The 13,616-nt window shown below is 47.6% G+C and overlaps 1 protein-coding gene across 3 annotated transcripts in view; it reads right to left on the bottom strand.

Annotated features, from left to right (window-relative positions):
- Positions 1-12,623, bottom strand: part of trps1 (trichorhinophalangeal syndrome I) — a 260,068-nt gene extending 247,445 nt beyond the window's left edge. The window contains exons 1-4 of one of the 3 annotated variants that reach the window (XM_078397135.1): positions 12,416-12,444; positions 10,491-10,660; positions 5,722-6,620; positions 93-1,249 (exon numbers count right to left, since the gene is read on the bottom strand). In XM_078397135.1, the coding sequence (XP_078253261.1) occupies positions 93-1,249; positions 5,722-6,618 (2,054 nt within the window). In that variant the 5' untranslated portion in view covers positions 6,619-6,620; positions 10,491-10,660; positions 12,416-12,444. Of the gene's footprint in view, positions 1-92; positions 1,250-5,721; positions 6,621-10,490; positions 10,661-11,213; positions 11,457-12,415 lie in introns of those variants that run through there. The other 2 variants (XM_078397136.1, XM_078397137.1) reach the window with 2 other exon arrangements.
- Between the last annotated feature and the right edge of the window lie 993 nt (positions 12,624-13,616).

Here is a 13,616-nt window from a genome sequence, read left to right as displayed (position 1 = left end):
CCCCACCATCTCTGCCCCCCGTTTGAGGTTCAGCGTACAAGGCCAATGGCGGGGGTGGTGGGTGGGTGGAATGAATGGGTCTGCTCCTTTACCTGTAGTGCCGGGATATCTCTTCCTCCACCTGCGTGACGAAGTTGCATTTGGTGCAACATTGCTCCTCGGCCTCCTCGCTGGTCACATGTCCGTCGCCTCCCTGTTGGCCATCCTCGGCCTTGGCCGGGCCGTGCGCGGCCTCGTAATGCTGCAGCAGCACGTCGACATCCTGGACGGTGAAGGAGCACTGGTCACACTGGTGCTTAACCCGGGCACTCCCCCCTGCGCCCTGGGGCGAGTGCAACAGCAGCAGGGTACAGTGGGAGCAGTTTGTTTTCCTGCAGGCGAAGGGGTAGGTGATTTCTCCCAGGTGTTTCTCCGGGCCACACAGCCCGCCGGGGCAGTACTGGCAGTGCTTAATGGTGCACTTGTGAACGTTGTGGATGTAATGGTAATGGCGTAGCAGAGGGCCAACAGTGATCACGTCTGGCCCGTGGCTGGTGGAGTACCTGAACTTGCACAGCTGGCAGTTGTAGCTGGTCACCACGCTCTCGTCTGCCGACTTGGTGCCCTCCTTCTTTTTGGACGACGTCGCGCCCTTCTCTGCCTTTGTGGCGATCTCGCCGTCCGATTTACTGGCCGCGAGGAGCCTGCGCTCTTTGGGAGAGTGGCTCTGGTTGACCTGTTTGCTGATTTTGTCGGGGAAGTCCCTGCTGAAGTAGCTGTTGCGTTGCTGTTCTCGGTGCTGCTTGTTGTAATGGTCCATGAGCTTCAGCGTGTCCGAGGACTCACAGCTGAAGCTGCAGAACCTGCACCAGAAATAGCAGGTGGAGTCCACCCCGTTCTGCTTGGAGGTGTCCATGGACTTGATGGGAACGGAGTAGCCGATGGGAGTGTCATCGGCCGCCTTGATGGTGGACTTGTCTTGCCACTTGCCTGCATCTTCAGGGTCGGACGTTCGCAGCAAGTGGCGCTCTGCGGCGGGGCTGCCTTTGCTGGCGTTCTTCTCCGATTTACCGGCGTCCTTTCCGGGCTCCGGGGCGGAAGGCACGTTCTTCATCTTATTGGGATGTGCTGCCATGAAGTGCTGCTCCAGTTCACTCGAGGAGCTGCCCATGTAGGTGAAGTTGCAGAACTTGCATCGGAAATACTTGGTGTTGCCTTGGCAGTCGGGGGTTTTACGCCCAATGCCAATGAACATCCCTCCCAGTGTGACCTAGAAACGAAACAGAGCACAAGACAAATGTCGTTTGCATTCTCAGCTTGCAGGCCAAGCAATAACATGACGCCTCACCATTAAGTAACTCTTTTCCTATTGTGCTGTAAAGGTTATTGCATGGCATCAAGAGAGTTTGGAATGTCAAATCACCACCACCATCAAGGTTTGTTGGTTGAGATGGGGGTTTTTCCTAACCCCGCTCATTATTTGTGCCTGTTGTTATTTTGATATATCAAAATACACATCCAGTACTTGTTTTTTCTTATTGCAGAATAGGTCTGGAATTGGTGAAACGCAATTAAAAATAGAAACACGGTTACACTTTAACAGTCTGGCTCGGAAGTGGGCAGCAAATCAGCAGTAAACAGCTTCTTTGTTTTACTCCAAATGTCCTCACTTTTATTACATTAACCCTCTCAACGCCAGCTGAGGTGGCAGTTAGCAAACAGCACGAGGAGTCAAAGTCTTTAGCATAAAAGGCTAAGTATTCCTTTTTCTGAGGGGAAATATTAAAGGTGTTTTCTGCATCTCAGACTTTTTTATTATGTCTGGAGCCATTAACTACACAGTCACGGCGTACAGACCTTCGATTTTACAAGGACTTCGGATCCTCTGTGAATACCTTAATTAAGGACTTGTAACTGCAGTCTGACTAGTCCAGAAACAACTTCAACAAGGATCTCTAGATTCAGGTCATAAGAGATCTAACCGTCCAGCAGAGATGGCAAAGAGGTACATCGTCTTACTTCATGGGTGAATAACTATTAATTTCTTATATTGTTACCCATTTCACTGTTTCTAATTATTCTGGTTTGGTGGTGATTGCTTCTTTTTTTTGTTGTGGAATTCCATACAAGTTTCCATGTAAATTCCAAAAGAATTTGGATTTCACCCACTATCTGAAATGTGGTCTAGAGGAGTGAAATCTACCCGAGACTCGGGGTTACTCCTGATTCCACTCAGAGGATAAAGCAGATGGCCTTACAGGCAAAGGCTTGGCTTTTCCAAAGATAGACACAAAATGCTGGAGTAACTCAGCGGGTCAGGCAGCATCTCTGGAGAGAAGGAATGGGTGACGTTTTGGGTCGAGACCCTTCTTGCAAACATAGAAAATAGGTGCAGGAGGAGGCCGTTTGGCCCTTCGAGCCAGCACCGCCATTCATTGTGATCATGGCTGATCATCCACAATCAGTAACCCGTGCCTGCCTTCTCCCCATATCCCTTGATTCCGCTAGTCCCTAGAGCTCTATCTAACTGATGTCAGGGGCGAGGGAGATACATAGATAGGACGTGGCACCCATTCCTTCTACCCAGAGATGTTGCCTATCCCGCTGAGTTACTCCAGCACTTTGTGCCTCTCTTCGGTTTAAACCAGCATCTGCGGTTCCTTCCCACACTTTTGGCTTTTCCATGCGGATTTCAGAAAATAACTTCAAAACAATTCTAAAATGTATCAAAAGATTACCGAGGCTAAATAGCTCAATTGGAATGGAAAAGATCCCAGGCTGATATGGGAGGCAAGGGAAGAGATTGCTGGGCTACGATTTGGCTAAAGATCCGGCTGAAATTTTTAAATCTTCACCGGAAACTAGAAAGGTAGCAGGTGACCGGAAAAGAGCAAACATGCGAGAAAGGTTAGCAGGGACAAGCCAGTTAACTATAGACCTGGGAGCCTGATGTCAGTGGTGGAGAAGATACTGGACAAAGGAGCTGAATGACCAGGTGGAAAGGCAGGAACTGTTCGGAGCGAGCCAACATGGCTTTGCCAAGGCCAGAACCTCTATGACCAATTTGATTAAATTATTTGAAAAGGTAACAAGGTGTACTGATGAGGGCAGGGCAATAGTTGTGATTTATGTGCACACGAGTACAGCCTTCGATAAGCTCCCGCATGGGAAACTGATTGAAAAGATAAGGCCTAGTTGAATCCAGGGACGATTTGGCAAACTGGGTCCAAAATTGACTTGGCAATAGGAGACAGGCCGATGATAGAAGGTTGTTTTTGCAGTTGAATGCCCAAGTAGAATCCCACAGAGAAAGGTGCTGGGGCCCTTGCTTGTTATGATACATGTGAATGACTGAGATATAGATGTGGCAAACATCGAGTAAGAGTGTAGCTGGCACAAAGCCTGGCAGAGCCATTTACAGTGTAGAAGGTAGTCTTACGTTTTGCTTATTTGGTGAAAGAGACTGAAAAATGACAAATGTAGTTAAATCCAGACATGTGTGAGGTGATGCATGTTGGGAGCACTGATGAGGCTGGGACGTACACAAGAATGTCAGGTTCTTCAGGAGTATTGTGTATCGGAGGGTGCTTGGAGTACAAGTCTCTGCGCCCTTGAAGGTGGAAACATGGGTATATTACATGGGGCAGGGGCATATGGGATGCTGGCCTCCATTTGTCACGACTTTGAATACAGGCGAATAGAGGTTATGCTCCAACTTTAATAAAACCTTGGTCAGAGTCCAGCTGGAGTACAGTGTACAGTTTAGTTTAGAGATACAGCGCGGGAACAGGCCCTTCGGCCCGACCAGCGATCCCCGCACACTAACACCATCCTACACCCAATAGGGACATTTTTTTACATTCACCAAGCCAATTAACCTACAAACTTGTACGTCTTTGGAGTGTGGGAGGAAACCGAAGATCTCGGAGAAAACCCACGCTGGTCACGGGGAGAACGTACAAACTCCGTACAGACAGCACCCGTAGTCGGGATGGAACCTGGGTCTCTGGCGCTGCATTCGCTGCAAGGCAGCAATTCTACCGCTGCGCCACCGTGCCGACCTTTCTGATCACCATACTATAGGAAGGGTGTAATAGTGTTGGAGAGGGTGCAGGGATGACTCAGGGAGATGTGGCCTGGATGAAGCCGTTCAGTTTTGAGAAGGGATTGGCAAAGCTAGGTCTGTTCTTCCTGGAGTGGAGATTAATAAAATCCTGGAGATTAACAAGTGGGGTAACCGCGGTGCATAAAATTGTGAGGGTCAACGATAAGTTAGATTGCAGGAAACTTCTCCCCTTATCATTGGTAGTTAACATTAGAGACCATGGATTTAGGGTCAAAGGAAAGCAATTTAGAGAGGATAAGAGGGGAGCTCTCTTCACCTCAAAAAAGCTGAGTACCTGGACTGAGTGCTGCCTGAGAAAAAAGTTGAAATTAGTAGTTTAGAAGAGTCTAGAGAGCATTTGAATTGCCTGGGCATATAAGGCTATGGATTAAGAGCTGTGACGTTGGATTAATATGGAAGGGTGCTCAAGGATGGTCAGCATGGATGTGTTGGGCCGAATGGCCAGTTTCCATACCGTACAACTCTTTGACTCAATGACTTGAAACAAAAAATATAATTCCCTCAAAGAAATAGTGGTCGCTAACAAAGGAACCCCTTGTTAATCTTTTAGTATTTTAAGTACTACTCAAAGATGGCAGGGATCGCCGGTTCCAGTATGTGGCCATGTAATGAAATATAGGTGGTAACCTGCTACCAACAAATGAATTGGATAAAAGACACCAAAGATTCAGATCACAGAAAAACCACAGCAAAAAAACAAGCCTACCCTCTTAAATGACCAAAGCACTCCTGAAATTATGATGCTGGAAGGTTAAGATAGTTGCTTTCATATAAAAATCCCTTTGCAATTGTAAATCCTGATATGAACATTCAAAAGCAACTACAGACAAATCGATTTTTAAAATGGAGAGAGTTTTTCATTAACACTAATGGATTCAAATTATGTTTATGCTGTCTAATCCGTTTAACAACGACTTCCCTGTAACCAAGTCGCAAACTGAATAGTCAGTAAACGATTGGCAGCCATGAAATATAAATAGTTTTAAATGAAGATGTATGTGAAGGAAGGAACTTAAACCGAAGATAGACACAGAGTGCTGGAGTAACTCAGCGGGACAGGCAGCATCTCTGGAGAGAAGGAATGGGTGTCGAGACAAGATGATCAGAATAGATAGCAATTAGCAAACAATTCAAGTTAAAGTAATCATGTTCCTAAGGAGTCAAATTCTAAAGCATGAGCCATTGGAGTAATGTGAATATTGTTACATTTCCACAGTGTAATTGATATCTTGACATGAAACACAGGCTACAGTGTACCAGAGGACCATCAGTCTGAAGAAGGGTCTCGACCCGAAACGTCACCCATTCCTTCTCTCCAGAGATGCTGCCTGACCTGCTGAGTTACTCCAGCATTTTGTGAATAAATACCTTCGATTTGTACCAGCATCTGCAGTTATCTTCATATACCAGAGGCTCACTTCTAACCAGATCCTTACAACATCTTTCCTCATTGTGCCCCCAAGTTGCTATTTAAATGTTATTTAAGTTACAGACTGGGCTTCTTTCTCCCTGCAGTACATTTCACCCTTGTATTAAAGAAGGCCTCCTTAAATTTTTATTACACCCATAATCTGGGTATACAACGGAATGTCTGGTGCAACGGAGCAGATACCTACATGTATGTCATAGGTTCCATTCAACAAGGCGGGTCGCTGAGCACTTAGATCCTGTAACATCCCGGTTAGCATGCCGCTATTGCGGCTGAGTTTCTGAAAGTCTTTGGACTGAGAGAATTGCACCATGTTATGCAGTGCCAGGATCTTGGTGTCAAGGTCTGCATCCTGGCGGGTGCGGTTGTGCAGGCCCAGGTGATATTTGCGGAAATGCTTGATCAGATCGGTGGGGTCGTTGCCATAATAGCCATAGCCACAAATGTTGCATTTGAAATCCTGCAGTTCTGGAGTCAGGGGCGCCGCGTCTGGGCTGTCGGCCTTTGATTTGTCCATTGCAACGGCCCCATCTGAAGGCACCTGAGAGTTTTCGGAAGTTGGGGTGTGATGGTCAGGTGGGTCAGGGTGCAGCAGCTCCACCTTGTCACGGACACCCTTGGGTGACGCCTGAGCCGCGTGGTTTAAGTGTGAGAGGTTGTCAGACGTCTGGCTGCTCCTGCTATCGCCCACATCTGCTTCTGATCTGCCGGGAGACGTGCATCCATCGCAGACTGCGCTCTCAGCCCGGGATGAGGGCGCAGACATATTTCTGTCTGTCACTTCATCTTGCGGGAAGGATGGAACATTTCCTCCCTTCTTGTGGCCTTTATAATTGAAGCCATTCCCTTGGCCCAGCGCGGGGCTATTGATGCCGGCTCCGTCTGCGACACGCAGACAATGTTCCTCCTTGCTGGCAGACTCTAGTGTATCTTGCTCGCTGTTGTGTTCCTGCATGGGGTCCGGCAGTCCCGAGCCTATAGCAGTGTCCTGGGTGACGGCACTCTCTGACCCAGGGAGCTGGCAATCTTCACCTTCCCCTTGGCTCACAAGATTTCTCAAAGGTGGATTCTTTTTCCGGACCATATCTGTGCAAAAGAAGAGAGAGTGGGGTGTGGGGTGTGGGGGTGTGGGAGGGAGAGAGAGAAAAAATAGATGTGAGCATTTCTGGAACTTTTCAGTTTGAAATGTCTGTCGGTTCTACTGCTAAAACATTCGGGAGGGCCGGTTAAGTTGCATAGTAACTTAAATAAAACACAAGTAAGTGTTAACTCGATCTCTGCAACTTAGCTCGGCTGCAGTCTCATCCTCATCGTTGTATTTTTTAAATGTTATTAAACACTTTGTTGGCATATATATATATATTTTAGTGGCGTGTTTATGGACATTCCCGCCCCCGGTTTACACAGATGAACCCATTGTCAGGTTGTCGGTGTCGGGGGGAATGGCTAATGGCCTCAGTAACTCACCGCGTCTTTCATGGAAACATACAAACATAGAAAATAGGTGCAGGAGTAGGCCATTCGGCCCTTCGAGCCTGCACCGCCATTCAATATGATCATGGCTGATCATCCAGCTCAGTATCCCGTACCTGCCTTCTCTCCATACCCTCTGATCCCTTTAGCCACAAGGGCCACATCTAACTCCCTCTTAAATATAGCCAATGAACTGGCCTCAACTACCTTCTGTGGCAGAGAATTCCACAGATTCACCACTCTCTGTGTGAAAAAATACTTTCTCATCTCGGTCCTAAAAGACTTCCCCCTTATCCTTAAGCTGTGACCCTTGGTTCTGGACTTCCCCAACATCGGGAACAATCTTCCTGCATCTAACGAGCAACGAGCAACACGTACTCCTTCCCTCCACACCTTGTGAATAGAGTAATCGCAGTGCTGCATTGAATTGGCCGTGTATTTAGATGCGTGCGGGTCTCAATACATCCCGATAGATTGTGTGTGCAGCTATGAAGTGGATTAAATGTAATTGTCATGGCATTGAAGTGTTCGGTTAATTTTAAAGTAAGTTAATCGTGGCAACGGGCCAGAGAGGATTGCATAGTAACTTAAATAAAACACAAGTGTTAAGTAACCGTTTACGATCGCAACGTCTGCGAGTTTGTTTGTCGCATTGAGAATACTTTGCAACAGTTCTGACGAGATATCCAAAAATAAATTAAAATTGCCCTTTTGTCAAAAGATAAACTAAAACTCTGATCAGTCTGAAGAAGGGTCTCGACCCGAAACGTCACCCATTCCTTCTCTCCTGAGATGCTGCCTGACCTGCTGAGTTACTCCAGCATTTTGTGAATAAATACCTTCGATTTGTACCAGCATCTGCAGTTATTTTCTTAAACTAAAACTCTGCGGACGAGTGACAGGGTGGGGATTTTGTGCTTTTTGAGCAGTCACTGTGCTCCTAAAATAATAAGTGCTCGTTCTTTGTTCTCCTCCAAGTTGGAGAAAAAGCTTTCAGCCTGTTACTTGTTAACTTCACATGACGGCATCTTGTTTGTTTCAAATGAATTAATAAAAGCGATGGGATAATTTATACATGAGATTTACTGTAAGGCTGCCTGCCTCTAAATCCCTTTCCCAATCCCTTTCCACGGCTGCCTGCCTGCCTGGTCAACGACAATAACTATGATCACGGATGGTTACCGAGTAACAGACTATTTTAATAAATCAGAATACAATTCGCCGCTCTAATTTTTTTTAAAGGGGGGATACTATACAATTCCTCATTCTAGATGACCGCTCGACAATAATCATCACGTTGAAATAAAGTCAGAGTTGGCTTGGCCTACCTTTTTGGAAAGTGATCTGACGCAGCTTTCAAAGTTTTGCCCTTCCTGCCGTGTACTATTTTGGGTTTAAATTCCTAGCACTGATGAATGTTGTGAACGCTGAGGAACGTTTATCAACACAGGGGTGAAACAAAAAAGTCGTCAGCAACAATAAGCCAGCCAATGATTATTCTATATTACGTGTCCTGACAATAAGCCAGAGACTGTAAATAAAATGGGTAACTCGGTAAAAGCACTGCCTTGGAAGAGCGTCACACACCATCTGCTTGAATAACTTTTATTAGATGAGCGGAGAATACCACGGCACAGAAAAAAGTTTCCTCCGATTTTCAAAAGGCGAGAGCATGCTTTGTTGTTCAACAAGAATTCCAAACAATTAAAATAATCTTTCCAATATTTCCACCACACTTTTGCTCCATGTCTAATCCCCGAATTGATATATTCCATAACTTTCGACCCCCTCTCTGTGTGTGTCGGTGCTAATAAAACTCCCCAGATGGCCTCAATTCGAGCGAATATTCGATTTAATGGTGTGTTTCGCCAAGCACCGGTGTTGTCGACTAAAAATCAACAGGTCTAGTGTGACAGCCAGACTGTTTAGGTGGAAACTTACAGCATTTCGAGTCAAAACAACCAACTTTCCCCCTTTTTAAATCCCTTTCCACGGCCTGTTCAATGGCAATAACTACGATCGCGAATGGTTACCGAGTAACAGTAAACAACCAACTTTCCTCCTTTTTACACCAAAACTACAATCATCTTTAACTGTCCTCACTTTGTGTTCACTCTATGGTCTCCCTGTACAGTCTGGGTTGGCTGTCACTACATTCCTTTCCCGTTTGAAGCGTACAACCATGTCTACTTATAGCCATTCAAACTTATATGCGAATCGCCTGCCTTTGGCCTTGTGAACAAACCTTTACTTTATCCAAAATTGTTTCTGGTCTGGACACCGCTGGTGTAACCAGGCATCTGGGCACAGAGTAATTAACCTGACTGGACTCCAGTTAAGTGCGAACAAACGATTCCCCCTGTGATGCAGGGGATGTTATTAACACAGAAATACACGTACTCATGTGCCTTATTAAAAGGAGCCAGTGGTAGCTTAATGCGACTTTTGGGAAGGAATTGGGTCAACTGAACACGAGTGGCACAACATAGGTGGACGATACAACAAGGCAAAGACAATTGTGACTGCTTCTCTTTCTACCAACTTCTGTCAGAACCGTCCCTTGCACCCGGTAACGACCAGTGTTCAGATTTTATATTCTATCCACCCCCCCCCCCACACACACACACACACACACACACACACACACACACACACACACACACATACACACACACACACACACACACACACACACACACCTCCCGCCCATCACCCACAACTAAGGAGAACATATTAGTCCAAGTATTTTAACATTTCAGTTTATATTACTGCAACAACTAGGAGCTGCTGACGTTTGCGTAGAGATCTCAGTCGTAAATCTATACAAGTTTGTTGTTCATTCCACAGACGCAAGCTTGGCCCGGCAATGCCCGCATTCATAATCTGATCAAGCACTGTATAAACTCGCCATTAATCATAACATCACATTACAAAATGTTCTTTAAAACAATTATCATTGCAAGTTAACCCATCTATCTAACTCCATAGCTAAAAGCACCCCCACGTCAGAGGTAGAATGCGCTCAATTACAATTAGGAATTTGCTGTTGGGATTTTACTTTTCTCTGGTCATCAGTGAGAAGTAATCACCGTCTGAGACAAGAATCGTTAATCTACACGTGTTAGGAACTCGGCCGAACAACAGGTTTCCGCAACATTTCCTGTGATAAGGACACAAAGACTCGCATAGAGATCAGAACTTCAATGGGCTTATAGTTAGTTCCTGTCAATGCGAACGTGACACGCACTTTAAACTGTATTCTGAACAGCCCGGGCCCATTCAAGTGATGAACATTCATTTCTGCAGCCTAGTCCCCCAAAGTTCCCTTCACACATGTAAACTGTAAACGCCACTGCTAAAAAGTAGAGTGAAACACTTGTAAACCTCAGCACATTAACATTCCGCATCAACAGTAACCGCTCCGACCAGTGATTCCCCCACATTATCTCCGCTGATTAGATGCATCTTATATACTTTCTGTACCTCTTTATGTAACAAAGCTTCTCTGGAGTGCCTTCGATAAATGATTACATCTGTACTCCTTGTTGGGCACAATAGATGGTCTCATTAAATAAGTTCAGTAACTCCCGGCAAACTCCAGACTAACTTCCCCGTAAGACGACAACGGTGCAAATCTCGTGTTAAACGGGATTCTAAAACTCAGAGAGAGAGAGAGAAAAAAATAACTCCCGGTGGTGGGGGGGGGGGGGGGGGAGAGGGGGGAAGGGGGTGGAAATAACGATTACAATATCACCATTGGCACTCTAACGTGATGTGGGAGAGGAGAGCAGCGAAACAATTGTCTGTAAACGCAAGGGACGGACCCGGGGGGGGGGGTAGGAAGAGGGCAGTTTTATGTGCCCACACCTAAGGGGCAAGTCAAAACAAAAGTGAAATGTGTCAAAGTCGCATTGAGATGAAAAGCGCCAGCAATCACAAGGAGCCTTTAACAGATCTCGCCGGTCACATCCAGCCGGATCAGCAGGAAACATTTTAATGGCATTTTTATCCCACACGTCCCGAACTAACTGCCATAATAAGTCATGTTTAACTGGGGCCACATTTTACTGAGTGCGTGTAAGAAAACGCAAACGGCCCATTCTGCCCCTGTCAGGCGCTGCAATTACTTATGTCTGGACTTTCAAAGCTGGACTTGGCTTTAGATCAGGAGAGAGAGAGAGAGAGAGAGAGAGAGAAAAAAACTACCAAGTCCTCGTCTGGAGAAGTTCAACCACCGGCGGTAGAGCGTCTGGCCACAGACGACACTGAACTCAACACACACACACACAACTTCAAATAAAGTTTACTCCAACCATGTTAATCCCGGGTCCCGCCAGATGGGCCTCAAAGGACTTTTCACTGTCGAGACGACTGGAGCAGAGTGGAAGGGAAGCGAGCTTTCTGTCCTCGTGGAGAATGAAATGAGATTAAATGTCCCTCCATCTGCACCTTCTATGTGTGTGTGTGTGTGTGTGTGTGGGGGGGGGGGGGGGGGGGGCTACACGCCGCCTAGACTGGGGGAATGACCGTCCAACAGTCCACTCGGACACAGGGTTATCTCGGCCACGTCACTCGGAAACTTTCTTGGCGCTGCAGATACGTTTGGGTCTAGACATTTCACTCCAACATCCCTCACCGAATAAACACTAGTAAACGCTGCCACTTCCCCCCCAGCGAGCAGCCAGCAAGGGAGGGCAGCAACTACAATCAAGCCCCGAGGAAAACCCCAAACGTACTTGAAATCATGGTTTCCTCTGGTAAACTTGACCCCAAAGGCCACTGGAGGCTACTGTCACGTACGGACAACCATTTCTCATGCCTGTTCAACTGACCTCCCGACCCAACAAATACGGGAAATGGGAATGCATGTGAAATCTGAGAAGTCTGCCGGCTTCTTTCAGGGGAGGAGAGTGGGGGGGGGGGGGGGAGAGCCGAGAGATCTGTTGACTGTACAAAGCTGGAAGCATTATCCTAACAAACCAACATAAATATCTGAAACCAGCGAGCTAGTGCTGCCCACACACACACACACACACACACATACAAACACACACACACACACACACACACAGATTCTGTAAAGAGATCCAGAAAAATCGGGTGGAGATCTTTGTTCTTTAAATCTCGGGACTGGTTTTCTTTCGCCCTCTCTCTCTCCCTTTTCCCTCTCTCTCTCCCTCTTCCCTTTTCTCTCTCTCTCTCTCTCTCTCTCTCTCTCTCTCTCTCTCTCTCTCGCCCTCTCCCTCTCCCTCTCTCTCTCTCCCTCTTCCCTTTTCTCTCTCTCTCTCTCTCTCTGTCTCTCGCCCTCTCCCTCTCTCCCTCTCTCCCTCTCTCCCTCTCTCCCTCTCTCTCTCTCTCTCTCTCTCTCTCTCTCCCTCTTTCCCTCTCTCTCTCTCTCTCTCTCTTACCTGTTGATTTGATGGCAATAATCTTTGCAGCTCGAAAGATGGTGGAGCTTTGGTGAGAGCCATGAACCGTCTGAGTTTTTTTTTTTGCAGAGTGAGATTTTAGAGAGAGAGAGAGAGAGAGAGAGAGGGAGAGGTTAGACAGAGAGAGGGAGAGAGGGAGGGAGAGAGAGAGAGAGAGAGAGAGAGAGAGAAAGGCGCGGACTGTGCCGGCTGTTGAGACGTGTCTGCGTTGTGTGTGTGAGTGTGTGTGTTTGGTGTGTCGGGGGGGGGGGGGGGGGGAGAGGAGGGGGGCAGTGGGACTGAGTCCGGCCTTTATCACAAATGTTATCGCTTCTCAGGACCCCGACTTCAGGCATTACGTCATTTTCAAGACACCATTGGGCGCTATAATACAAACAGAGGACATGCCTCTGGGATAGCACCGCCCCAACACACACACACAACACATACACACCAGCGGTCTGCTGCCTGCATCGCCATCGGGCCTCCTCTCTCCCCCCTCTCTCTCCCCCTCTCTCTCTCTCCCTCTCCCTCTCCCCCTCTCCCTCTCCCTCTCTCTCTCTCCCTCCCTCTCCCCCTCTCCCCCTCCTTCTCTCTCTCTCCCTCCCTCTCTCTCCCCCTCTCTCTCTCCCCCCACCCTCTCCCTCTCTCTCTCTCCCTCCCTCTCCCCTTCTCCCCCTCTCCCCCTCCTTCTCTCTCTCTCCCTCCCTCTCTCTCCCCTCTCTCTCTCCCCCCACCCTCTCCCTCTCTTTCTCCCCCCACCCTCACCCTCTCTCTCCCCCTCTCACCTTCTCTCTCTATCCCTCCCCCTCTCTCTCTCTCTCTCCCTCCCTGCCTTTACACTGAAAGCTGCCTTCTGGGGAAATCCTTGTTTGTGTTTTTTTGCGTGTTGGGGAGGGGGTGGGTGGTGGGAGGGAGAGAGGGAGGGAATGATCTTTTATCTCCCTCCTCACTCCCTCACTCCCTCCCTCTCTCGGCCACGCTTCAGTCGGCCGTCTGCAAGGACCTCTCTCTCTCTCTCTCTCTCTCTCTCTCTGTCTGTGTCTCTCTCTGTCTTGGAGCGCACAGAGGCAGAGGCGGCCGGTGGCGGGTTATCTGTGTGGAAATCACGTCTCAACACAGTTGCTCATCGGGAAGATCTTGCCCACAAGAAAAGGAGCATTGTTCTCAACTTAAGCGTTTACCTTTTCTCTCCTCTCCT

This window comes from Rhinoraja longicauda, chromosome 4, assembly GCF_053455715.1.
Source record: "Rhinoraja longicauda isolate Sanriku21f chromosome 4, sRhiLon1.1, whole genome shotgun sequence".
Lineage (NCBI taxonomy): Eukaryota > Metazoa > Chordata > Chondrichthyes > Rajiformes > Arhynchobatidae > Rhinoraja > Rhinoraja longicauda.
Note: the sequence above shows the minus strand (reverse complement) of the source record. Positions and strands in the feature narration are given on the sequence as shown.